This window comes from Peromyscus californicus, unplaced genomic scaffold, assembly GCF_007827085.1.
Source record: "Peromyscus californicus insignis strain IS unplaced genomic scaffold, ASM782708v3 Scaffold_4__1_contigs__length_199733344, whole genome shotgun sequence".
Taxonomy (NCBI): domain Eukaryota; kingdom Metazoa; phylum Chordata; class Mammalia; order Rodentia; family Cricetidae; genus Peromyscus; species Peromyscus californicus.
The window spans coordinates 173,821,268-173,845,418 of NW_026294562.1; the positions used below are offsets into that span (position 1 = coordinate 173,821,268).

The 24,151-nt window shown below is 49.7% G+C and overlaps 1 protein-coding gene across 1 annotated transcript; it reads right to left on the reverse strand.

The window, feature by feature from the left end:
• Positions 1–1,703: 1,703 nt before the first annotated feature.
• Positions 1,704–24,145, reverse strand: Itpkc (inositol-trisphosphate 3-kinase C). The gene is made up of 7 exons (XM_052714712.1): positions 22,842–24,145; positions 15,051–15,153; positions 12,531–12,744; positions 8,855–9,059; positions 7,458–7,559; positions 6,726–6,797; positions 1,704–3,052 (listed from the first exon to the last, which is right to left on the reverse strand). The coding sequence occupies exons 1-7, from the start codon at positions 23,979–23,981 to the stop codon at positions 2,849–2,851; spliced, it is 2,040 nt and encodes a 679-aa protein (XP_052570672.1). The 5' UTR covers positions 23,982–24,145; the 3' UTR covers positions 1,704–2,848.
• Positions 24,146–24,151: the final 6 nt, after the last annotated feature.

Below are 24,151 nucleotides of genomic sequence, written 5' to 3' on the forward strand. Positions count from 1 at the left end.
CTTCTGCATCCTGGCTCCAATATCATTTCTTCTTGAGAGTCCCCAGGACCCCTCTTCTTCCACATGAGGGGAAGAGAGGAATATGATGTGGGGTTTTTTGCTTGTTTTTTTCAAGATTATTATGTATACAGTGTCTGCCTGCATGTATGCCTGTACACCAGAAGAGGGCACCAGATCTCATAGATGATTGTGATCTACCATGTGGTTGCTGGGAATAGAACTCACGACCGCTGGAAGAGCAGCCTCTTAACCTCTGAGCCATCTCTCCAGCCCGTTTGCTTTTCCAGACCTTGTTATGTTATGCAGTCCAGGTTAGCCTTGCATATGCCACATCCTGCCCAAGGCTGGGATAGTGGTGCAGACCTATAATCCCAGCATTTGGAAGGCAGAGGCCAGAGGATCAGTTCAAGTTCATCATTGCTACCTGACAAGTTCAGGGCTAGCTTCAGCTATATAAGACTCTTAAACCACATAGGAACCAGTTGTGCGTGACTCCTGCTTTATCCATCCTAATGAATCAACTATAAGGAAAGTAATAGGCACCTGGCACACCCACTCGGAAGGGGAGGAACAAGTCTTGGTTGCCACTGTACTCCCATTACCCAGCAAAAGATCACATATTCAGGGAGATGTATCGTACAGTGTGTAGTAACCAGTGAGTGGGGTAGGTAGCAGTCTGTCTGAATCCTGACCCTGATATTTGATTGGCACTGTCCTGGTTCATTGTATTAGAGCTCAAAGGACTAGCCTAGGAGCCCTGTGTCTTTGCATGGTCTAGCATAGAGCCAGGCCCAGGAGATCAGCAATTCAGGCTAGGCATGATGGTACATACCATCTCAGTACTCAAGAGGCTGAGTCAGGTGGGTCACGGTGAGTTTGAAGCCAGCCTGGGCTACATTGTGAGTATCAAGCAGGTTTGGGCTACAGAGCAAGACCTGTAATCCCAGCACTATGGAAGCCAAAGAAGAGGACCTCAAGTTCCAGACCAACCTGAGCTACAGTGAGAAAGAACCTGTCTCAAAATTAAAAGAAAGGGGCTGGAAAGATGGCTCAGCAATTAAGACCACTCACTGCTCTTGCTGAGTTTGGATCCCAGAACTGACATCAGACAGCTCAAAACCATTCCAGCTCCAGAGGCTATGGGGTCTCATGCCCTCTTCTGGCCTCCTTGGGCACCTGAACACGTGTAACTAACACACACATACAAAAATACAAATCTTTTCTTTTTTTGCATGTGTGTGTTTTCAAGACGGATTCTTTGTGTAGCCCTGGCTGTCCTGGAACTCTCTATGTAGACCAGGCTGGCCTTGAACTCAGAGATCCACCTCCCTCTGCCTCCTGAATGCTGGGATTGAAGTTGTGCACAACCACTGCCTGGTGGTGATAAATTGTTTTTAAATCTAAACAAAGCCAGGTGGCGGTGGCACACATTTAATCCCAGCAGATGGATCTCTGTGAGTTCAAGGCCAGCCTGGTCTACAGAGCAAGTTCCAGGATAGGCTCCAAAGCTACACAGAGAAACCCTGTCTTGGGAGAAGAAAAAAAAAAAAAATGGCATTTCTGGATCTTGAATGAGTGGTGAAGCTCCTCAGCCTGCCTCAGTCTCCTAAGGTGATCACTACCCCATTATCCTACCCCAGCATGAAGGCCCAGAGTATGAGTCTCAGCTCACATACACAAATGCCAAGAAAATATCCACAGCATTGACTTTATCCTGTTTATTGGGGTGCCACCATGGGCAGGAGGCACAATAAAGCCATTTCGCCTCGATTCCCTGACACCACCCCAGCTAACTACCTCATATATAAATACATATAAAGTCAGTCAGTAGAAAAGGAAGACGTGTCAGCCCTGGAAGACATTAGGGCTTAGGGAAGAGGTAGGTTCCTGTCCTCACCAAGCCCATCTGTGTGGGCCAGGAAGCCAAGGTTCTGGAGCGGTGCTAGAGCGGTGCTAGACAGTGGTTTCTGCCCCATTCCAGAGTTCTAGAGTCTTTGGTTAGAACCAGGTTAGTCCTTGGTTCGGGTCAGAAGTCCCACCCACTTGTGCTTCTGGGCAACCTGGCAGTTCATTCAGTGTGCGGGTAGGGGCACTTATACAGTGAAGCAAGGCAGCTCTAGTTCCCAAGGAGAAACCTGCTCCCCTGCTTCGGAAACGCCTTCCTGTCACTGGACTAAGACAGGAGAGCCCGGGGTCAAGGGCAGGAGGAAGTCCTGAGGCTGGTGCTGGTGCACCAAGGAAGGAAGATGGTCACAGTGCTGGCACAGGTGGATGTGGCTGTGGTCTGGCTCTGCAGCAGCTTCAAGAGTCCACAAAGGAACAAAGAGGTTCCTTCCAGGCCTTGGCAGGGAGGAGGGTAAGCTGTGCGCCCTCACAGTAGCATCAGAAGGTGTCCCATGTCATCACACCCTCCTCTCAGCAGTTGGATGGCCTCCAGAAAGGGCTGTCACTGCCCCAGGAGGACAAGAAGCTCCAGCAGGTCTTCACAAATGATGCCCGATCCTCTGGGGAACAGAAGTCAACCTGCTGAAGCTCTGGGCTCAGAAAGCCAGCTTAAGGAGGGGTTCTTGACTCTTCCAGCTGTGGCTCCGGTACTCCCTTAGCTTTCCCAGCTGATCAGGATGCCCTATTCATGTTCTGCTAACTATAACTCCATCTATCCTGTTCCCCACATCAAAGGGAGCCCAATGCTGCCAGGTCCCCCAAAGCTCCTCAGACCACACTGGTCTGGTGATACCTTGAAGTACCTCATCTTCCATCAGCAGCCTCAGGCCCGACGACATCTTAGGGCTCCTCCAGCCAGACACATGCTATATCTTGCAAGTGAGTCTAGCAGCAGCAGATGAGATCAGCTCTGGGCCAGCCCCTGAAGGAGGCAGATCAAATTGTCCAGACCCCAGAGGTAGCCATCCTCACGGTTGCCCTCGGCCCAAGGCAGCCTGTGACTGAGCGTTTGGTGGTCAGGCAGGGCCACTGTCTTGCCGAAGTCAATCATCCAGACCTTGGCCAGGCCGGTGTGGTCATGCACAAAGAGAAGAGAACTGCCCACTACCTGCAGCAGTTAGTGAGAGAGATGCAGTTAGAGAGAGGAGCAGGCACTAGCCAATCAATTCCCCAATGAGCAGTAAAGCAGAGTGGTAGACGACAGAAACTCTGGAACAAGGCTGCCCATGTTCAAATCCTGACTCTGCTACTTCTGGGCTGTGCAGCCTTGGGCAAGCATCTTACCCTCTCTGTGGCTCTGCTTCCACATATACAAACTGAGAATAATGGTATAATTTACACACATAACGCATTTCAAATCGTTTCTAGAACACAACAAATACACAATATATGTTACCAAAGTGTGTGTGTGTTTATTATGAGGATGGCCTAGAGCCTCCAACAAGCTAAGCAGGAGTTCACAGGCTGAGCTACAGCCCTAGCCCATTATCTTCATTTTCTATCTCTCATTTCTTGTTTGTCTGACAGGGTCTTACATAGTCCCAGATGGCCTTGAATTATCTATACAGTCAAGGATACCCTTCAACTCCAGATCCTCCTGCCTCCACCTCCCGTGTGCTGGCCTGAACTCCCAGCCCGACTGCTTCCTCCTCCCAGGTGCTAGAACAGTGTGAGCCAGCACACTGGGCTATTTGCTGTCATCATTTTTACACCACAGCACAAACTCAAATGGCGTCCAGGTTGTGACTGGGTCAGAGGGCTCGGACCGGACAGAAGAACTGGAAAACTCCAGAATAGGGCAGTAGCTTCTTAGGCCTAGGGGACTGTGGCTGATGATGTTAGGCAAGTGGTTTCCTTCCTTTGGCCTTGGTGTCCTGTCTGTAGAATGGGGAAGTTGGTAACACTCTACCTCCTGAGGTCACAGTAGCAACCTACAAGCCACAGGCTCATAAAGTGCCTCCCACCGTCTGCCTTGAAGCATACCTTGGTGGGTGTTGTTAGTGGCACTTTAATTCACTTGTGTGGGATTATGGATTAGACAGTCATTGCTGAACAGGTGTGCTAACACACATCCACAATCCAAGCATTTGGGAGGCAGATGCAGAAAAACAGTCACAAATCTGAGATCAACCTAGGCTATGGGCTATGTAGTGAACTCCAGGCCTGCCAAAGCTACAGAGTAAACTTGTCTAAAAAAAAAAAAGGGAGTAAGCCAGTCATGGTGATGCACACCTTTAAATACAACACTCAGAAGGCAGAGGCAGGAGGCAGGTGGATGACTATGAGCTAAGGGCAAGCCTAGGCTACAAAGTGAAACTCTATCTCAAAACCAAATGGCCTGGTGAGATGGCTCAAAACATAAAGGCACATGCCACCAAACCTGATGACCTGAGTTCAACTCCTGGGACCCGCACGGCAGGAGAGAAATGACCCCCCAGGCTGTCCTCTGACCTCCACAAGAGTACCATGGCACATACACACCCTCATCCCACATTCACATCCTCTAAATACAATTTTGAAAATTATACAACAGGGAGTTACTCTTTCCTACGAACAAACAAAAGAAGTAGCTGCTGCCTTCCCATCTTCTAACTCCAGTCTTACAAGCCCCCTCCATGTCTTAAACCAGGTTTCAATACCACCCTGCTCCCAGACCCCAATTCCTGGACATGTAAGCAGGAGCCTGTCTGGAGCGAGATCCAGGACAGGCACCAAAACTACACAGAGAAACCCTGTCTCCCAAAACCCAAAACCAAAAAAACAAAACAAACAAACAAACAAAAACCAAGAGCCTGCCTGGAGAACCAGATGCTGTCAGGTCTCATGACTATAAGCCATAGTCTTAGCTACTTGGGAAGCTGAGGCAGGAGGATTGAAAGTACAAGGCCTGTAGCCTTTACTACAGAGTGAGCTCAAGGGTAGCTTGGGCAACTTAAATTCTATCTCAAAATAAAAACCTAAAGAGGTTAACCTAGTCTACACAGTGAGTCCCAGACTAGCCAAAGATACATAGTGAGACCCTCTCAAAAAAAAAAGAATGAAAAGTTGGGGATATATCTCAGTTGGCAGAGTGTCTGCCCCCAAGCAAGTTGACACACACCCATAATCCCACACTTAGGAGGTGGAGGCAGGAGGATCAAAAGTCCAGGTCATCCTCAGCTACAGAGCAAACTCAATGCCTGCCTGGGCTACATGAGACCCTGTCTCAAATAAAACAGTGGAGGGTGTGAAGCCGGAATGTAGCTCAGTGGTAGAGCACTTGCCTGGCAGACATGAGATCCTGGGTTCAAATCCCCAGTACCAAACAGAAGAGAGAGGCAGGCAGACACCAGTCAGGCCTGGATGCATGCTGCCGTATGGTAAGCGTCCAGGACTGCTGTCTCTCCAATTGTCAGGGAAACTGGAAATGCCGATTTCTATGTGAAATTTCACATTTCAAATGGAGGCAAGACACTAGGCCAGCAAAACCAAACACAAGGAGAGGAGAGGCCTCTACTCCCACATAAAGCCTCAAGACAGTAATGGGGACAACGGTGACATTTGACCAAAACAAACACGACAATGATGACAGCTGGCACTCCCTGACGGTTCACCATGGGCTGGGCTCAATACATCAGCCTACTGCACCGGCATCCGTGCCACGAGGCTGCTGCTGTCACCCACACACAGGGGCCAGAGACACCGAGGCCCCCCGGGGTGGCTGCCTGGGCTTAGGAGGCTGAGGAGAAGCAGAGCTGGGATTGAGACTTGTACAGGCAAGACTTCCAGCTCAGGGCTTTCTAGAAAAGTCAGAAACACCACTGAGAAGAGGGAAAGGCTGAGAGGCCGAGGGAAGGGCTTGGAGAAGAGAAGAAGCCATCACTCACTTCTCTGCCAAGCAGACAGCCTCAGAGACACAGGGTGTCAGCAAGCACAGTGGCATACAACTATAATCCTAGCGCTGGTGAAGGCTGAGGCAAGAGAGTCAGGAATTCTAGGCCAGTCTAGGTCAACCTGGGCTACGTGAAACCCGCAAAACAGAACAACCCCCGTGATCTGGCAAGATGGCGCAGTCGGTAGGGCACTTGCTGAGTTTGATCTCCAGGACCCACAAGGAGAAAACGGACTCTGTCAGGGTGTCCTCTGTCCTCCAAGTGTGCACTAGCCCCTCCACACACACACACACACACACACACACACACACACAAATAAATAAAAACATAAACACCTGAACGAAAAAGTCAACCCTAAGAGAGACTGGCTAGGAGAGGAAAGAAAAGGCAAGAACCACCCACTTAGAGACACACCATTACAGTTACAAACTGATGCTAAGAACCCGGAGTAACGACCGTGATGCCTCTGTATGCCCCAAGGGTCGCTTTCCAGTGACTCACCATCCTCAGCAGTCCCCTGCCTTGTCGGAGCAAATGATACTGTCTGGGTGGGGCAGGCTGGGTGTGGTGATGTCCCTGTGATCCCTGCATGTGGGGGGCTGAGGTAGGAGAACTGTGGGTGTGAGGCCACCCTGGGCTACATGAGACTGTGTCTCAAAAAACCACGCCTCTTCCAAAGGAAAAAAAGCTACGATTGGGGGTGTGTTGAGCACAGTGACTGAGAATCCCTGGTTTTGACTCCCAAGCCCTGGAGGAAGTCAAAAAGGAGGAAACTGAGGAGAGTCCAAAGTCATACAGCAGAGTCAGCCTTATCCCCAGACCGCCTGACTTGAGTCCATGTCCCACTCCCTCCCTTCGGAATCCCCGAAACTGGAGCCCACATACACCTATGGCACCCAGGGCTCGCACCTCATGGGTCTTGAAGAAGGGAGAGTTTTCCAGAGCCTCGCGGAGGTCCTCCAGTCGCGCCACGTACTTTCTCTGAGTGTGAGAGGAGGGTAGCTCATTAGTACAGAGATGCAGCAAGCTCTTGGTGAGGCCCTTGAGATGAGAGCTCACCCTGTCATCCTGGACAGTCAGTCAAGATGGGACAAAGGGACCCAGGAAATGACGGGAAGAGGGAGTACTGGCATGAAGCCAATAAGATGGTGCACACAGGAGTGAGATGGATGAAATGAATCCCCACCAATCCCCACAGCTCCCCCATGAGAGGTGGAATCAGTTTCCCCTTCCCCTGAGCCGGGCTTGGTCTCATGGTAGGACCTGTTCTGCCCAACAGAATGTGGCCATGCTGTGCCTAGACACCAAGGGGCCTCATACATAACACCTGCTATCTCGGCTTCCTGTTCCCATGGTGAGAAGAGCGCAGGCTAGCCTGCTAGATTGAACAGACAGACAGACACCCAAGTCCCAAACAAGGCTGTGAACCAAGGTAGACATAAAAGCCGTGCTAGCCGGGATCAGCCAGGACCAGCCAGTCTCAGCCAAGCCACCAGCTGCTGGCAGACTGTGAGCAAGGCTGGCCAGGATCAGCTCAGCCCAACCTAGCCCAGCCCAAAGCAAAGGAGCATGACTCAGAAGCAGCAATAAACGGTGGCTATCTTCAGTGGCCATATGTTAGGATATGAGCGTCCCACTCACCACGATTCCAAGGTCCCCATCTACAAAGTCTTCCAACACCTTTGTCACCTGCTCCAGGGCTTGTGTCTTCTTGAAGTTGGTATTGCAGGTCCCATCGGCCTTCTGCAAGCAAGATGTGAAGTGTCGTCACGTGTGCAGCCTCACCCCAACCCTGACCCCTACTCGGGGGAGACAGTCTACCTGTCACACTGTTACACAACCTGTCCCCCCACAGCTGACAAGGCTGAGTCCATCTTGCGCAACAGGCTGTGGACCAGGATGTGGCTTTAGTAATGATTCTGCCACTGTCTATCGGAGCGGGCTTAAACGAGCCCATCTCTCTTTGAGACAGAGTCATGTGTATCTGAGGCTAACCGAAAAACTCACTACATAGCTAAGGCTGGCCTTGAACCCCTGATCCTCCCACTTCCTTTTCCCAAGTGCACTACCTCACTCAGCTTAAACAAGTCCTGTCACGTGCCTCAGCCTCAGACGCCTCCTCTGCGGGTATCTGCTTCCTAGAGCCGCTGGTGAGACAGTTACCTGAGACTGGGCATGTAGGACGCGGGGCCCACAAAATAAATGACCAAAAATTCTCTGTGCTGACTCCAAACTCCCGACCCCCTGCTTCCCAAGCGCTAGGATCACCGGCAGGAGCCACCACACCTGGCTGTTTTGACTTATTAACTATGTGATTAATTATTCAAACAAAGGTGGGTGGGGCTCCTGAACAAGAGTCTCCGTCATATATGCTGGTAAGTGCTCTGTTACTATGCTACAGCTCCAGTCTCTACTTAGTTGCTATCGTTTGTGTAGTACTACTCCAAATTGAACCTAGGGCCTCACACATGCTCACAAGCCGCCTAACATGGAACTACAACACCCAGGCCTCTTTTTCCTTTTTTTTTCCCCTTTTAACTTTTTATTTTTGACACAAGGTATCTCTGAGTTGCCCAGGCTGGTCCTAAACGTACTCTGTAACTCGGATTGAAGCTGCAATCCTCTGCCTTAACCTCTTCATGGGGATGAAAGGTGTAGCTACAATATCCAGTTTTCCAAGTATATTTAATTTATGAAATAAAAACTTAAAAGATCCTTCCAGCCACTGCATTCCACAATGGAGGGAAGAGGATCAGGTTTGGGAGGCCAGAGAGGCTGGGACAGAGAAAAGGCTGGACTTGGGGAAAGAGAAGCTGGTACATGAAGATGCTCCAGGAGACAGATAAAGAAACCCCGCCTCTGCTAGAGGCAGGGACAAGAAGCGAGGCCTTTCTCAGACCAGGCTGTCTGGACTCTGCAGACGTGGGTCTGCTTCCTTCTAGCATCGCCGGCCTCCCATGGTCCACAAAAATCCAGTCCACTGTTCCAGTCCCAGAACTCTTGAGTGTCAAACAAACCGGCTTGCTCCTGGCCCTCACCTTGATGCCTTCTATCCGGAAGCCTAGGGTGGAAGTTGAGCTCAGGGTCTCCCTCCATTGCATATATCGGGGCTTGGTGACCGCGCCCTGAGCACGCTCCTCAGGAGTGGGGGCCCCAGGGTCCACTGCCACCATCTTCTCATACATATCTTTCCGGGGCCTGGGCCGTTCTCGGGCCTTCACCAGCTCCTCTTCCAGGTAGGTCCTGAGCACACGAGATGTGACAAAGGAAACCATTAAGCACAAAGCTGGAAGGCTCACACTTCTGGTGTGGGTGGAGGTGCAGGTCTTTGAGCCCAGCACTTGGAGGCAGAGGCTGGTGGATCTCCGTGAGTTTGAGGCCAGCCTGGGCTACAGAGTGAGACTCTGTGTCAAAACAACAGAACAAACAAAATCCCAGTCAACGACAGAAGTTCACACAACAAAGCTTTCGGAAGAAAACAAGAGAGCAGTTTCGTGCTGTTATAGTAGGCCATTAACAACAACAATACCAAAAACAATGTCTGACAAAATAGAAGTACTTCTGCTTACTGGTGCTTGGCTATCACTGATCTAGAACACTTGGGACCAGCAGCTGGAGAGATGGCTTCAGTGGTTAAGAGCACTGTGCTCTTTCAGAGGACCTGGGTTCCAGTCCCAGCACCACACGGTGGCTCACACGTGTCTGCAGCTCCAGTCCTAAGGGATCTAACACCCTCTCCTGGCCTCTTGGGGCATAAGGCACACAAATACATGTGCAGGCACAACATCTGCCCACAAAATTAAGAAAAAACCTCCCAGCACCCACATGGCAGTTTACAAGTGTCTGTAACTCCAGTTACAGAGGAGCTGATGCCCTCTTCCGGGCTCCTTGGGCTCTAGGTACACACATGGTGCAGACATGCATCACGCAAAACACCCCTACACATAAAATGTTTTTAAAAAAAGGAAAATTTAAATAAATAAATACCTGGAACCAAAAGTACTTCTGATTTTGAAGGTTTCAGATTTTAGAATTATTGCATGAAGCTTCCAATTTCACCGGAAGTTTGGAATTTCAGATTTTTAAAAACATGTATTTCTTTATTGGCAGAGGGAACATGCTTGTTTGGAGGTAAGGGGACAGTTTTCAGGAGCTGGTGGTTGGCCACCATATGGGCCATGGGGGCGGGACTCAAGTTGTCAGGTTGGGCAGCATGAGCTCTCACCCAATGAGCTGTCTCACCAGCCCCAGGTTTCCTTATTCTATTTAACTTTGAGACCCTCCTGGTCTGGAAATACTGTATAGACCAGGCTAGCCTCAACTTCATAGAAATCCAACTACCTCTGCCTTCTGAGAGCTAGAATTAAAGGCAAGGCCATTTATTTTTATTTATTTTACTTTGTAATTTATGTGTGAGTCTGTGTAGATATATAGACAATATGTGCATAAAGGAGCCCTTGAAGCCAGCAGCAGGCATTAGATTCCCCTGGGGCTGGGGTTGCAAGTTGTTGTGAGCCACAGGTGCTAGGCACCCAACACAGGTCCTCTGCAAGAGCAGCCAGTGCCTGTAACCAGTGAGTCATCTCTTCAGCCCCAGTATTATTTTCAAAGAAGAAACAATGCTGATTTATCAAGAGAAAGTGAGGAAACCCCCAGACTGGGAGAGGGTCCAAGGAAAGAGTAACAGAATTGCAGATTTTTTTGTTATTAGAGTTGTTTGAACCTTTTTTTTTTTTTCAAAGATTTATTTTATGTATATGAGTGCTCTGTTGACTTAATGCCAGAAGAGGGCATCAGATCCCACTATAGAAGTTGTGAGCCACCATGTGGGTGCTGGGAATTGAACTCAGGACCTCTGGAAAGAGCAGCCAGTGCTCTGAACCTCTGAGCCAACTCTCAGCCCCTAGAGCCGTTTAATGGTATTAATAGAGTAAAATGGCAAATGCAAGGCCATAGGTTTGGTCCTCAGTTCCAGGGAAAAAAGAGAGACAGAGTGAAATTTGAAAGTTAGAAAATATACACATTATCAGTGTGTGTGTGTGTGTGTGTGTGTGTGTGTGTGTGTGTGTGTGTGTGTGTGCGCGCGCGCAAAACAAAGGATTTATATCCAGAATATGTAAATAACTAATAAAAGGAGAGAGAGAGAATATCAGGCATGATGGTTGTGGTGGTTTGAAAGAAAATGGCCCCCAAAGGGAGTGGCACTACTAGAAGGTGTGGCTTTGTTGGAGTAGCTGTGGCCTTGTTGAAAGAAGTGTGTCACTGTAGGGTAGGCTTTGAGTTCTTCTATGCTCAAGTTACTCCCAGAGTCACAGCTGACTTTCCGATCAAGATGCAGCCAGCACCATGTCTGCCAGCACGCCACCATGCTCTCTGTCATGATGATGACGGACTGAACCTCTGAAACTGTAAGTGAACCGCTACAATTAAATGTTTTCCTTGATAAGAGTTGCCGGAGTCATGGTGTCTCTTCACAGCAATAGAAACCCTAACTAGGACAGTGGTGTATATTTACAATGCTAACACTTAGGAGGCAGAGGCAGGAGGATTGCCATGGCTGAGACTGCTGGGTCTACATACTGAGTTCCACACCAGCCATGGCTATACAACAGATCCTGTCTCAAACACAAAATTAAAACAAAACAAAACAAAACTAACCAACCAACCAAACCAACAACATCTAGGGCTGCGGATGTAGCTCAGTGATGTAGGCAACAGGGCTTGCCCGACATGCAAAGCCCTACATTCAACTCCCGGCACCCACATAAAATAAAAGACAGTACTGACTGAGCAACCACTACAACCAAAGTGAGTCCTTAATTCTAGAACTGGCCGGGCGCTGGTGGCGCACGCCTCTGATCCCAGCACTCGGGAGGCAGAGGCAGGTGGATCTCTGTGAGTTCGAGGCCAGCCTGGTCTACAGAGTGAGTTCAGGACAGCCAGGACTGTTATACAGTGACACCTTGTCTTGAAAAACCAAACCAAACCAAACAAAAAACTCTAGGAATTAAAAATCAAATAAATAACAGTCTGGCTTGGGGCTAGGAATGTGGCTCAGTTGGCAGACTACCTGCCTAGCACGCATGAAGCCCTCGGGTTATCTTCACTTAAACCACACATGGTGTCATATGTCTGTAAAACACAGCACTTGGGACCTGAAACTCAAGGCTATCCTTGGCTGCATAGCCAGAATAAGGCCAGCCTGGGTTACGGGAGACACTCTCAAAAAGAAAAAGACGAGAAAAAAAAAAAAAAAAAAAAAAAGCAAACACAATGAACATTATTCCATTATATATCCAGTAGTTTAAATTAATGAAACAGGTGATACCAAGATAGAACCAAGAATACCAAGACGGAACAGCAGGCCTGCACACCTGGAACCCTCACAGCGGGCCTGCACACCTGGAACCCTCACAGCGGGCCTGCACACCTGGAACCCTCACAGCGGGCCTGCACACCTGGAACCCTCACAGCGGGCCTGCACACCTGGAACCCTCACAGCGGGCCTGCACACCTGGAACCCTCACAGCGGGCCTGCACACCTGGAACCCTCACAGCGGGCCTGCACATCTGGAACCCTCACAGCGGGCCTACACACCTGGAACCATCGTACACCACTGGCAGGAATGCACACTGATACAGGAACTTTGAATTGACTTGGCCCTATATTCAAAAAACATCCACCCTGACCACTCCATGGCTGCCCAATCCCACCTGCTGCCCATCTTGCAGTCCATGATAGAGGGGCCCTCAAAGTCAGCCAGGAGATCTTCCATCTGGTTGAAGGCCTGGCCATCCCGATGCACCATGCCGTAATAAGCAGGCACAAAAGGCTGCAGGGGGTCTCCCATGAGCTGTTCCAAGCTGCGCTGCTCACACTGACAGAAACGCTTCAGAATCCGACCATCCTCACCAGCTTGGAAGTTCCCTGTGGGAAGCAAGCAAGATCAAGGAGAGACTGCATCAGACGGAGACCTGCCACCACTTACTCCCCTGTATGCATCATACCAGCCATCGCCATCTTGCCGGACACTTTCAGCAATGCTGTCTCTCCCTTCTTTTCTGTTGTGTTGACTTGAGATGGGGGCATTTTGTTTGTTTGTTCTGAGTCAGCTGGCCTTGAACGCATAAAGATCTCACCTGCCTCTGCCTGCCACCCAGTGCTGGGACTTAAGGCTCCCACGTCCAGCTCACACCTTGCTTTAGATGGGTTTATTTCTACTCTCTGTTGTTTATAGAGGGTCCTATTGACAGCACAGTATACTATTATTTATTTTGCAAGGCAAAAAATTCATTTATTTTGCCTTGAGTTTCAGGTCCCAAGTGCTGTGTTTTACAGACATATGACACCATGTGTGGTTTAAATGAAGATAAACCCGAGGGCTTCATGTATGCTAGGCAGGTAGTCTGCCAACTGAGCCACATTCCCAGCCCCAAGCCAGACTGTTATTTTGCATTTTTACTTTTATTTGTATGTTGTGTGTGTGTGTGTTCACAGAGGCCAGAAGAAGGTATCAGAAAACCCCTAGAGCTAGAGTTACATACAGGCAATTGCAAGCTGCCCAACATGGATGCTGGAATCCAGGACAGGCCTTGAGGAGCAATGCATGCCCTTAACCACTGAGCCATCACGTCAGATCCTATTTCTTAATTTAAAAAATGTTTTGTGATTGTTCTGTGTGAACCTGTGCATGATGCGATTAAGGGTGAATGGGTGCCAAGACCATCTTGTGGAGGCAGTTCTCTCCTCCAACATGGACTCCAGGGATTCAACTCAGGGCATCAGGCTTGCCCAGAAAACGCCTATATTCCATGAGCCACCTGGCCAGCCCCGTTTTGTAGTTCTGAATGGGTGCTGTTGTCCTCAGAGGGAACTCTATGAGATCTGGGTTAACAACATGATTCTCCACAACAGACTTGTACATGCAAAAGCCATTTGGTCTATCTAAATTAATTCATGTTAGAAACAGTGGCTTGAGCCTATAATCCCAGAAATTAGAAATTAGAAAGTTCAGGCAGGAGAACTGACTCAAGTTTGAGCCTAGTTCAGGATACACAGTGAATTCAAAGCAAGCCTGGGCTTCACAGCAAGACTCCAGGTTTAAAATAAGTAAATAAAACTCATAATTCTGGCATTATCTGGAGCACTTACATGGCTAAGGTAGAATTCCAAATTTTTCCGTTTTGTTTTTGTTTTGTTTGCTTTTTTGTTTGTTTGTTTGTTTGTTTTCAGGGTAAAGGGATAGTTTTGCTTTGCTTTGTTGACATTAAGGTCTTGCTACGAAGCCCAGGCTGGCCTCTAACTTGGCAATCCCCCTGCCTCAGCCTTCCAAGTGCTGGGATTATAAAGTGTGCCAAACCAGGAGTGGTGGTGCAATCTTTTAATCCCAGCATCTGTGGGCAGAGGCAAGAGGATCTCTGTGAGTTTGAAATCTGCCTGGTTTACATAGTGTGTTCCAGGCCAGTTAGGACTATACAGTGAGACCCTGTCTCAAACAAACAAGCAAATAATAATAAATGTTGCCACCATGCCTAGCTTTCAGGTTATATTCTCCAAAGATGGTGGCAACAGTGTTTTCTGTTCCACCTAAGATATTTGCTGTGTGCTGAGACACACAAAGGCCATGTGGCTTTGGTTTGAGGGTCTACTCTGCAGGAGATACAAGAAGAGTTCAGGGATTCATTCCTGTTTCTCAGTGGCCTGTGTCCCACTCTCTCAACACTTTGCTCTTAACTCTTCAGTTGATCCTGCAAAGGTGGTAAGATTCCTTCTGTATTAATGTGGGAAACTGAATTCCAGGAAGGGAGAGAACAAGCCTGTCTAGGGTCACCCTAAATAAGGCACAGAAGCAGGATGTGAAGCAGTACCCATCCACTCCAAAGTGAAGACTCAACCAACCAACAGAATGCTAAGGAACCATGTCTACCCAGACCTAGCCAGGTGTGGTAGCACACCTTTGATTCCAGCACTCAGGAGGCAGATCTGAGTGGATCTCTGTGAGTTCAAGGCCATTCTGGTCTATAGAGTGAGTTCTGGGCCAGCAAGGGCTACATAGACTCTATCTCAAAATAAATAATTACTAGGCCAAATGTTTCTCATAGCAGCCCCATAGTGTGGAAACTGTCACCAAGCCAATAGTAAAGGCAAATGAAACTATACAGAGCAGTGCTCTTCCTAGCCCAAATGCCCATGCCAAGCCCTGACTGTCTGTCCACCGAATCCCCCAGTCTCACCAGCATGTCCGGAGAGCTGGACCCAGGGGTAGTGGTGCTTACGGAAGGACACCACGAAGGGCGAGTACTTCAGAGCTGTCTTCAGTTTCTTCCAGGGCTTGCTCTGTAGGGAGGGCGAGCATGAGGTATGGGTCAAGGCCAGGGAATTACTGTCCTGGGGGCTTCATGGTCCCCAAGCTTATTGGGGTTACCAACCCCCACTTAGTCCAGCCGGTGGGGAAGTCTGCCTCTATTACTTTCTTTGTTCTGTCTCTGTGTCTCTGTCATATGAGCAAGGATTGGCTAGGTTTGGTTACCATAGCAATCACCAAAATTCAGTATAGTCTAAAACCCACATCACAAAATGTGGAAGCCAAGCCTCTCTGCCTCTAAATAAAGGTCAGATCTGGAGCAAACCATAGAGGCAAGAGTGGAGGAATGAAGACCAGCCACAGAGAGAGGCAGATGACAAAGATGAGGAGCTTTGGTTGTCCCCCTTCTGACAGACTCTCATCCTCTTTTTTTTTTTTTTAATTTGTTTACTTTTATTTTATTGGTATTTTGCCTGCAAGTATGTCTGTGTGAAGGTATCAGGTCCCCTGGAACTGAAGTTACAGACAATGGTGAGCTGCCATGTGGGTGCTGGGAATTGAAGCTGGGTCCTTTGGAAGAGCAGCCAGTGCTCTGAACCGCTGAGCCATCTCTGCAGCCCCAACTGTCCTCCTGAACTGAGGTTAATGACTTGCTGTGCCAGTGAACTGTCACCAGAAGCGTTACTTCCAGGTGGAAGCTGCAGAGCCAATTCAGATGCCCCATGTTCAGCTCCATATTGGAGGCAGGGAGCTAGGCAAGCGAAGAGGCCTCGGCCACTAAAGGGTGACAGCACAGAGCAGGACCCCCACCCCGCAACCATAGCTAATTCGTTGTGCAGTATGAGCAAAAGTAAACTTTTGCTGTTGCTCTAAGTCATTCAGCTTTGGGGGCAATTTGTTACTATAGCAGATCCTTAAAAGAATATTTAGACTTATTTCTATTTATGGAAGTTTTGCCTACATGTATGTATGCGAACCATATGCATGCTGGGGCTCATGGAGGTCAGAAGGCACTGACTCCCCCGAAACTGGAGTTTATGGATGGTTGTGCACCATCATGTGGGTGCTGGGAACTGAATCCAGGTCCTCTGTAAGAGCCCGGGATCTGAACCCTGAGTCATCTCAGCAGACCTTCATTGACTTTGATGAACAGGGAGATAAGCAAGGAGACCTCAAAAGAAATATAGAGGGGCTAGAGAGATGGCTCAGAGGTTGAATGCATACTGTTCTTACAGAGGACCTCAGTTACCCACACTAGATACCCCCTGTGGCAGTTCACAACCGCCTGCAACTCCTGCTCCAGAGGATCTGACACCCTTTTCTGGCCTCCATAGGCACTAAACTCATGTGGAACCTCCACTCCTACACAGGTATTTACATAATTAAAAAAAAATAAATAAAATCTCATGTAGAGCATGGAACACACCTTTAATCCTAGCACTTGGCAGTCAGATCTCTGTGAATTCAAGGCCAGCCTAATCTGCATAGCTTCCAGGCTCAAGCTGGCCAGAGTGACACAGGGAGGCCCTGCCTCAAAAACAAACAAACAAACAAATAAATAAATAAACTAATTTATTGTGGGTGTTTTTTGTTGTTGTTGGTGGTGGGTTTTTTTTGTTGTTTGTTTTTGTTTTGAGACAAGGTTTCTCTGTGTAGTTCTGGCTGTCTTGGAACTTGTTCTGTAGACCAGGCTGACCTCGAACTCCCAGAGATCTACCTGCTTCTATGTCTTGAGTGCTGGGACTAAAGGCATGCACCACCACCACCCAGCAAAAGTATTAATTTTTAAAAAAGAAAAAAAAATATGAAAAGTCAGGCAGGCACGTCTCTAATCCCAACACTTGGGAAGTTGAGGCCAGCCTCAACTACATAACTACATGTGTAGCCTGGGCTACAAGAGACTCAGTTTCTCTTTGTTTGTTTCTTTGTTTAGTTTAGGTTTTCGAGACAGAATTTCTCTGTGTAACAGCCCTGGCTGTCCTAGAACTCGCTCTGTAGACCAGGCTGGCCTCGAACTCCCAGAGATCCACCTGCTTCTGTGTCCTGAGTGCTGGGATCAGAGGTGTGCACCACTACACCTAGCTGAGACCCTGTTTCAGGGTAACAAAAATTAGAGCCAACAAGATAGTTGAGGGTGGAGAGGGTGGGGATCGGGGGTAAAAGTGCTTGCTGACTTCAGTTCAATCCCCAGAACCCAAAAAAGCAAGACTACAGAAGCATGGTAGAAAGAAAAAGATAGATGGAAGGAAAGGGAAAGAGCTGGGGGTGGAGGGAGAGGTTGAGAGAGGGAGTACAACAGAAGACCAGAGAAGGGGCGGTGCGGCTCAGCAAGAGTGTGAAGACACAGCCACACAGGGCTCTGGACCTGATCCCAGCCCTGCTCAGAAAGAACCAAATCCACAGCAGGACTCAAGCAACTGCATCATGCCCCTTCAGGTCTGGCTGAGGCATGTGTTCGTGCCTACACACACACACACACACACACACACACACTTACCCCAGGCACGCGGTGGCCCTCAGCGTGAACTGGGAGAGTAGGTCACCTACAGAGAAGGAAGCTGTGTGCTCACCCTGCATCGCCCCCAGGGTCAAGGGCATGTTTTCTCCCAGCTCTCCAGCAGATAGCAAACTGGAGGGAGCCAGGTGCTGAGCAGGGCGTCAGGGTGGTGGACAGCATGGGATCCAGGAAGGACTGTTTTCTCCCATGGGGAGGAGATGATTAATCAAGGTTCCTGTTTACTAAGCACCTGGAACATTCCAGGCACCATGACAAAGACTCTGTGTGCCATACCCTATTTAATCCTAAAAACAGCCCCGGGAAGATTGTTGTCTGTGTCACAGGGGAGGAAACAGACTCAGAGGTGAAGCCTCTGGCCTATAGTTACCAGGCACAGTGCTGGGTTTCTGGTTCTACTCTGACCCCATTGCCCTGGAGCTTACCCACTGCATTCCAGCTGGACTGAAGCTTATGGAGCAGGGGGCTGCTGGGTTACAAGTGTGTCTCTAGCACCTGGTGTGACACAGCAGGTGTTTTGAAAACATTGCTTGGAATGAAGGTTACTAGACAGTCTTTTATTATCATAAACATGTAGTATCCTCTCTCTTTCTCTTGTTCACCAGTACTGGAGATGACATCCTAGACCTCCTACATGCTACACAAGCTCACCACAAGTGCTTTACTACGGAGCCACACCCCCAGCCCCTCACTGGGGGATTCTAGGCAGGGGCTCTACCACTGAGCCACACCTCCAGCCCCTCACTGGGGGATTCTAGGCAGGGGCTCTACCACTGAGCCACATCCCCAGGCCTTTCTCTTTTAAGTATATCTTAATCAGGGCTTTCTGGAAATAGTTTATCATGGTCTCAGCTCGTACGTCCCCCTCCTCCAGGAAGCCCTAGATCTGACCACCTGTATACCAGAGACTCCCACAACCCCCTAAGCTTCTCTCATTCATCCCTGACCACACAAGCTACTAGTGTCTGGAGACTCATCTGTGTCTTGAGGGAGGCGACTCTCTGTGAGTTCAAGGTTTTAACTCTGGTCTATGTGGAGTTCCAGGCCAGACAGGACGACATGGTGAGACCCCGTGTTAAACCTGAGAGTCATGAGGATAATGTTTTAGTCTCACATTTGTCTCAGAAGATTAAAAAGAAAGAGCCCTGTCTTGATCCCCAGTATCCCCAGCAGTACAGGTGCTCAGGAAACAATCATTATCTATTTAGAACAGGATGGGGAAAAGGAAGGAAAGGCCAGTTAGGATTCGGAGTTCAAGGTCACCTTCAGCTACATAGTAGAGTTCAAGGCCAGCCTGAGCTATGAGATTTTGTTTTAAAAACAAACAAGGTGGGGGGGGGGGGTGACATAACTGGGACACTATGGTCGGATGTGATTTCAGAACTAAGAGAAGGAGGCAGGGGCTGTCAGCAGCGAGACAGCACCTGCAGGCAGGAAAGCGGTCATGGGCGACCTCGGACACCCAGGCTGAACAGCAGGACACTTAGGACAGCAGAGGGCGGCCACCTGAAGACCGGAGGCTCTGACGCAGCCTTGAGCTCCCGAGGGCTCTGGGAAGGCAGAGGAAGTGTCTTGGTGAGTGTGGCAACTGAGGAAGCTTCTGGAAAGATGAAGAATTTGAGACAAAGAGGCCTTAGGAAGAAGGCAAGATGGAGACAGGCGCATAGGCCAAAGGCGCTAACACGGAAACTTTGAAACTCAGCCAGAAATAAGTCCAAAATCGTGGGTTTTGACTTGACTTAGACAATACTAAGCACAAGATGCCTCTCTGTGCCTCAGTTTCCCCATCTATAAAACAAAGATGAGAAGAACGCTCATCTCTCGGTACTGCTGGGACTCAGAGGACAAACCTGAAAGTTTCAGGCCATCCTAGGCTACAGAGTCAATACTGTCATAGCCAATGTCAAACTAAAGAGAAGAGAAGGAAGGGAATAGAAAGAGAAGGAAGGGAGGAAAGGATGGAGGGAGGGAGGGGAGGGCAGGCAAGGAAGCGCTGTGTACAGGCTTGTAACCTCAGCTACTTGGGAGGCTGACTGAGGCAGGAGGAGAGGACAGAGAATGTAGCTCAGTGGTAGCCTGCCTAGCATTCACAAGGCCCTAGAGTCGAGGTTCAATCACACACACACACACACACACACACACACACACACACACACACACACAGAACAGAAGCAGGGCCAGTGAGATGGCTCAGCAGATAAATGTACTTGCTGCCAAACCAGACAGCCTGAGTCTGATCCCTGGATCCCACACAGCAAGAGGAGAGAAACAACTTCCCCGAGTTGCCCCGTGACCTTCATGTGCATGCTGCAGCATGTGCACATCCACACACTAAACAGAGTCAATAAATACAAGGAACAAAACAGCAAAGCAAAGAGGTATAAAGCACCTCGAGCAGGGCATGGTAAAGCACGGCTGTAATCCAAGCACTCAAGAGGCTGAGGCAAGAGCATGGCCTTAAGTTCAAAACCAGCCAGGGTTATAGCTGCACAGAGTGAGTTCCAGGCTGGCCTGTACTACTCAACAAGACTACTTAACAAGTCTCAAAAAAAGACAGAGAGAGGGGATAGGAGAGAAGGGATGGAGGGGAGGGAAAGGAGGTAGACATCTAGACAGGCATTTACAGTTTCTAGTATATGAGAAGGGTTTGAATATATATAGGCAGCTCAGGCACATTTCAAACTTAGGTTAATCTTTTTCCTTCAGCCTCCCAAATGCTGAGATTACAGGTGTAAGCCCCAGCACCAAGCCTAGGGGCTAAATCTTTGTTTGTTTATAGATAGGGTCTCACTATGTCACCACTCTGGCTGGCCTGGAATTCACTATGTGGACCAGATATACCTGCCTCTGCCCACGGGATTAAAGGCGTGCACCACCACATGGCTTCCAGGTGGTCGAATCTTAAGTGTGTGACCTCCTTGGATGAGTGATTTCATCTCTTGTGCCTCAGTTTCTTCATCTATAAAAAGGAATAACAATAGTATGTGTGTCATAGGGCTGCCGTGAGGCGTAATGAACTAGCGGAGCGTGATGTGAGTGTGACAGTTGCAGCCATCCATGTTGCTGTTGTTATTAGTCACCCAGTTCCAGCTCAGCTGTATGGAGATGTCAAAGAGCTGAGAGGGTAGACACAGAGAAGAGCCATGGCAGAAAGCCCTGGGGGCTTGGCTCTTTTGTGTGGGCATTAGCACGTCTAGGCAGGTCTGGTTCTCACAGCTGGGGCCACATGTGTGAACACGTCCCTGAGGGAGGTACACTAGCTAAAGGGGGATCAAGGTGGATCCCAAGGGCCCAAGCTCAGTAGGAGGACTCCACAGACAAGCTGGCAAGCAGATGGACTCTGAACTCCACCTCAGGCTCTTTTCCACACCTGCTTCTGCTCTGCCGACTCCCTCCCTGAACCTGCCCTGCTTGCTCCTCTGATTCATCAGGAGAGAGCCGCACCCACGCTGGGGGTGAAGGTAGAAGATGCAAATAAGAGTCTGAAGGGGCCCCCGGGGAGCACAGGACTATAGGGAGACTAGGTGGGTACCTGGGTAGGTTGAGGATCCCTGAGCATTTTGCCCTTTGAACATCTAATGAAAAGCCAGAGATAGCCAGCATGGTGCTCATGCATGTAATTCCAGCACTTTGAAGGACTGAGGTAACAAGATCCTTATCACAAGTTCAAGGCCAGCCTGGTAGGTACCTGGCATGGCTGAGGATCCATAAGCATTTTGCCCTTTGAACTTTTTTTTTTTTAAGATTGTATTTTTAATTATGTGTATGTGGGTGTGGGCAGGCATATGTGACTGCTGGTACCCATAGAGTCAGAGGCATTGGATCCCCCTGGAAATGGAGTTACAGGCAGTTGTGAGCCACCCCACCGTGCTGGAAATTGAGCTCTGGAGTCTTTTGCAAGGGCAGTATGTGCTTTGTTTTGTTTTACAAGACAGGGTTTCTTTGTATAGCTTTAGAGCCTATCCTGGAACTCACTCTGTAGACCAGGCTGGTCTCGAACTCAGAGATCCGCCTGCCTCTGCCTCCTGAGTGCTGGGATTAAAGGTGTGTGCCACCACCGCCCAGCCCAGTATGTGCTGAGCCATCTCTACAGCCCCCTTAAATAGTTAATGAAAGCTAGAACAGATGCTTGTTGGCTCATCCCAGCCTTTGGGAAGCTCAAGGTAGCAAAACTGTCCTAAGTTCACGGCTAACCTAGATACATGTTGGATACCTGGCTATTCCTGACTATTTGGCCCTCTGACCATCTAATGAAAGCTGGAGAGAGCAGGCATGCCTATAAGCCCAGCCTTGAAAAGGCTGATGGGGGACTGGGGAGATGGCTCAAAATACCTGTGCTCCTGCAGAGGGCTGGGGTTCGATTCCCAGCACTGACATAATGGCTCATAACCATCTGTAAATCCAGTTCCCAGGGCTCTAACCCCACCCCACATGACCTTCCAGGGAGCACATGCATGCACACAGTACACATACATACATGCAGGAGAAACACTCATACACATAAAATAAACAAATAAAAGTTTTAAAAAAGGCTTAAGGCATCAGGATGGCCACGAATTTAAGGCCAGCCTTGCTTACAGTGAATATAGTCTACACAGCAAACTCTATCTCAATGGGGGTGGCGGGGGGAGGCACACAGCACTATGGAACTTGTCAGTAATCCCAGCACTTAGGGCAGCAGAGGCTGGATAATCAAGAGTTCAAAGCCAGCCTCAGTTACATAGGAAGTTTGAGGTTGAGGTTACAGAAGAGTGTCTAAAGAGGAAACAAAGTAAAAAAGAAAAAAAAAAAGGACAAATAGGCCATGAGTTCAATCAAGACATCTGAGAATGAGTGTGCATTCCTTCTACCTTATTGGTGTTCCTCAGAGCTGGTTCTCAGACCCCTCCAGAGGACTCAACAGAAGTCACAGACCTTTCACGTAAAACTATGTGTCCACACAGACTTACACAACGGTACAATGTCAGATGCTCCTAGGCAAGATGGAGTCAGTCAGTGATCCTCCACTGCAGACTGGCCGCCCCCCAGAACAAGTGACCAAGGCAAAAAGACAGAAAGGAAAGGGGAAAGGGTTAGTAACCTGGCTGTCAGAGGGAGGTGGTCTGCGGATGGAAGCGATATCTAGAGAACACTTTCTAAGCCAAGGCAGAACGGATGGGAGGATAAGAGATTTGGGGTGGAGGGCATGCTCTGGGTCCTACTCACTCCAGATCTGTCCTCCGGATCGCTGGTACCTCCGCCCCCAGCTACCAAGTCATCCTCAGATTCATCAAAAGAGGAGGCAGAGGAGAAGCCGCCAGTGCCCCCCTCAATCCGGGATGGGGGTCCCACGGGTTGGGCCTCAGGCTCAGGAGTCTCAGGGGTGATGATGAGGCGGGGTACAGGACACAGGGAGCTGCACTCCAGGTGGGAGCACAGGTTAGTCACCAACTCCCCAGGCTCTGGTTCCTCTAATGGATCATCTCCATTGGACTCCCCCAAAACGCTGTCAGCCCAGGGACCATCAATGCCAGGTTGAATCCAGGCACCATCAGTGTCTTGTGTTGAAAAACCATTACTTCCAGGCTCTTTCCAGGCTGTCTGAGAACTCTGCCGTATGAGGGAGCCATGAGTTTGGGAGTCTGTCCAGGAGCCGTCAGTGTTATGTGGTGTCCTGGAACCATGCGCGGATGATTCTTTGCAGGGGCCATCAGCCCTTGGTTCTGGTGAGGGGCAGCCTCCGTCTGGGTGAGTTTGGAGTTTGGACGTGCTGTGGTGGGTCCGGAGGTGATCAACCCAGGGCTTGTCCCTCTCTGGCAGAGTCTGCCACAGCTCGAGTCTTTCCAGTCCGGTCCAGGACTCATCAAGCCCTGGTTGGATACAGAGGCTGGCTCTCTTTGGCTGAGACTGGAGGTCGGATTTATGAGGATCAGTTCGAAAGCCATCTGTCCAGGAACCGGCCATCTCCATCTCTACCCCGGGGCTGTTCCTTTCTGGATGTGTCTGGAGGTTGGACCCGTCTAGCTCCTTATTTTGGCTGGGCTTCTCCGACTCTGCTCCTAGGCCAGCTGCTTCGCACACCGCGTGCCCATCTCCACAAGATTCTGCCTGTGGATCATCCGGACACCTCACAGGCCCGAGGTCGGTTCTCTCCGCCTCAGAGTGCAGGCTGGACCCCTCAGTCCAGGCCTGAGGCCCGCCCCTCTCGGACCGTCCCGTCGGGCCACCCGCTCCCGGCCCAGGTCGCTGCAGTCCCGGCTGTCGCCGCCGCCCACCTCGCAGCGCCTCCAGCCCCATGCGGGCCCCGGCGGGCAGTGCTCCGGCCTCCGCCTCGCTCAGGCTCCCCCGGCACGGGCAGCGCCTCATGCCCGCTCCCTCGGCTCGGGCTTCAGCCCGTCCGGCCCCACCTTCCCCTTTAAATCCTACGAGGGGTGTGGCTGGGGCGCCCCAACTCGTGGGTTCCGGCCCGCGGAGCTCCAGGCCGCCCGGACACGCAGGGGTTAACCGATACTCCACCTCCCAGGGAAAGCCCGAAA

Excerpts from the sequence above, each read along its gene's own strand:
- Itpkc (XM_052714712.1), bottom strand. The coding sequence starts at position 23,981 with ATGAGGCGCTGCCCGTGCCGGGGGAGCCTGAGCGAGGCGGAGGCCGGA. Across the intron at positions 15,154-22,841 it reads ATCCGGAGGACAGATCTGGA|AGCAAGCCCTGGAAGAAACT; the intron begins GTGAGTAGGACC and ends CCCTCCCTACAG. Across the intron at positions 3,053-6,725 it reads CCTTCTTCAAGACCCATGAG|GTAGTGGGCAGTTCTCTTCT; the intron begins GTGCGAGCCCTG and ends TAACTGCTGCAG.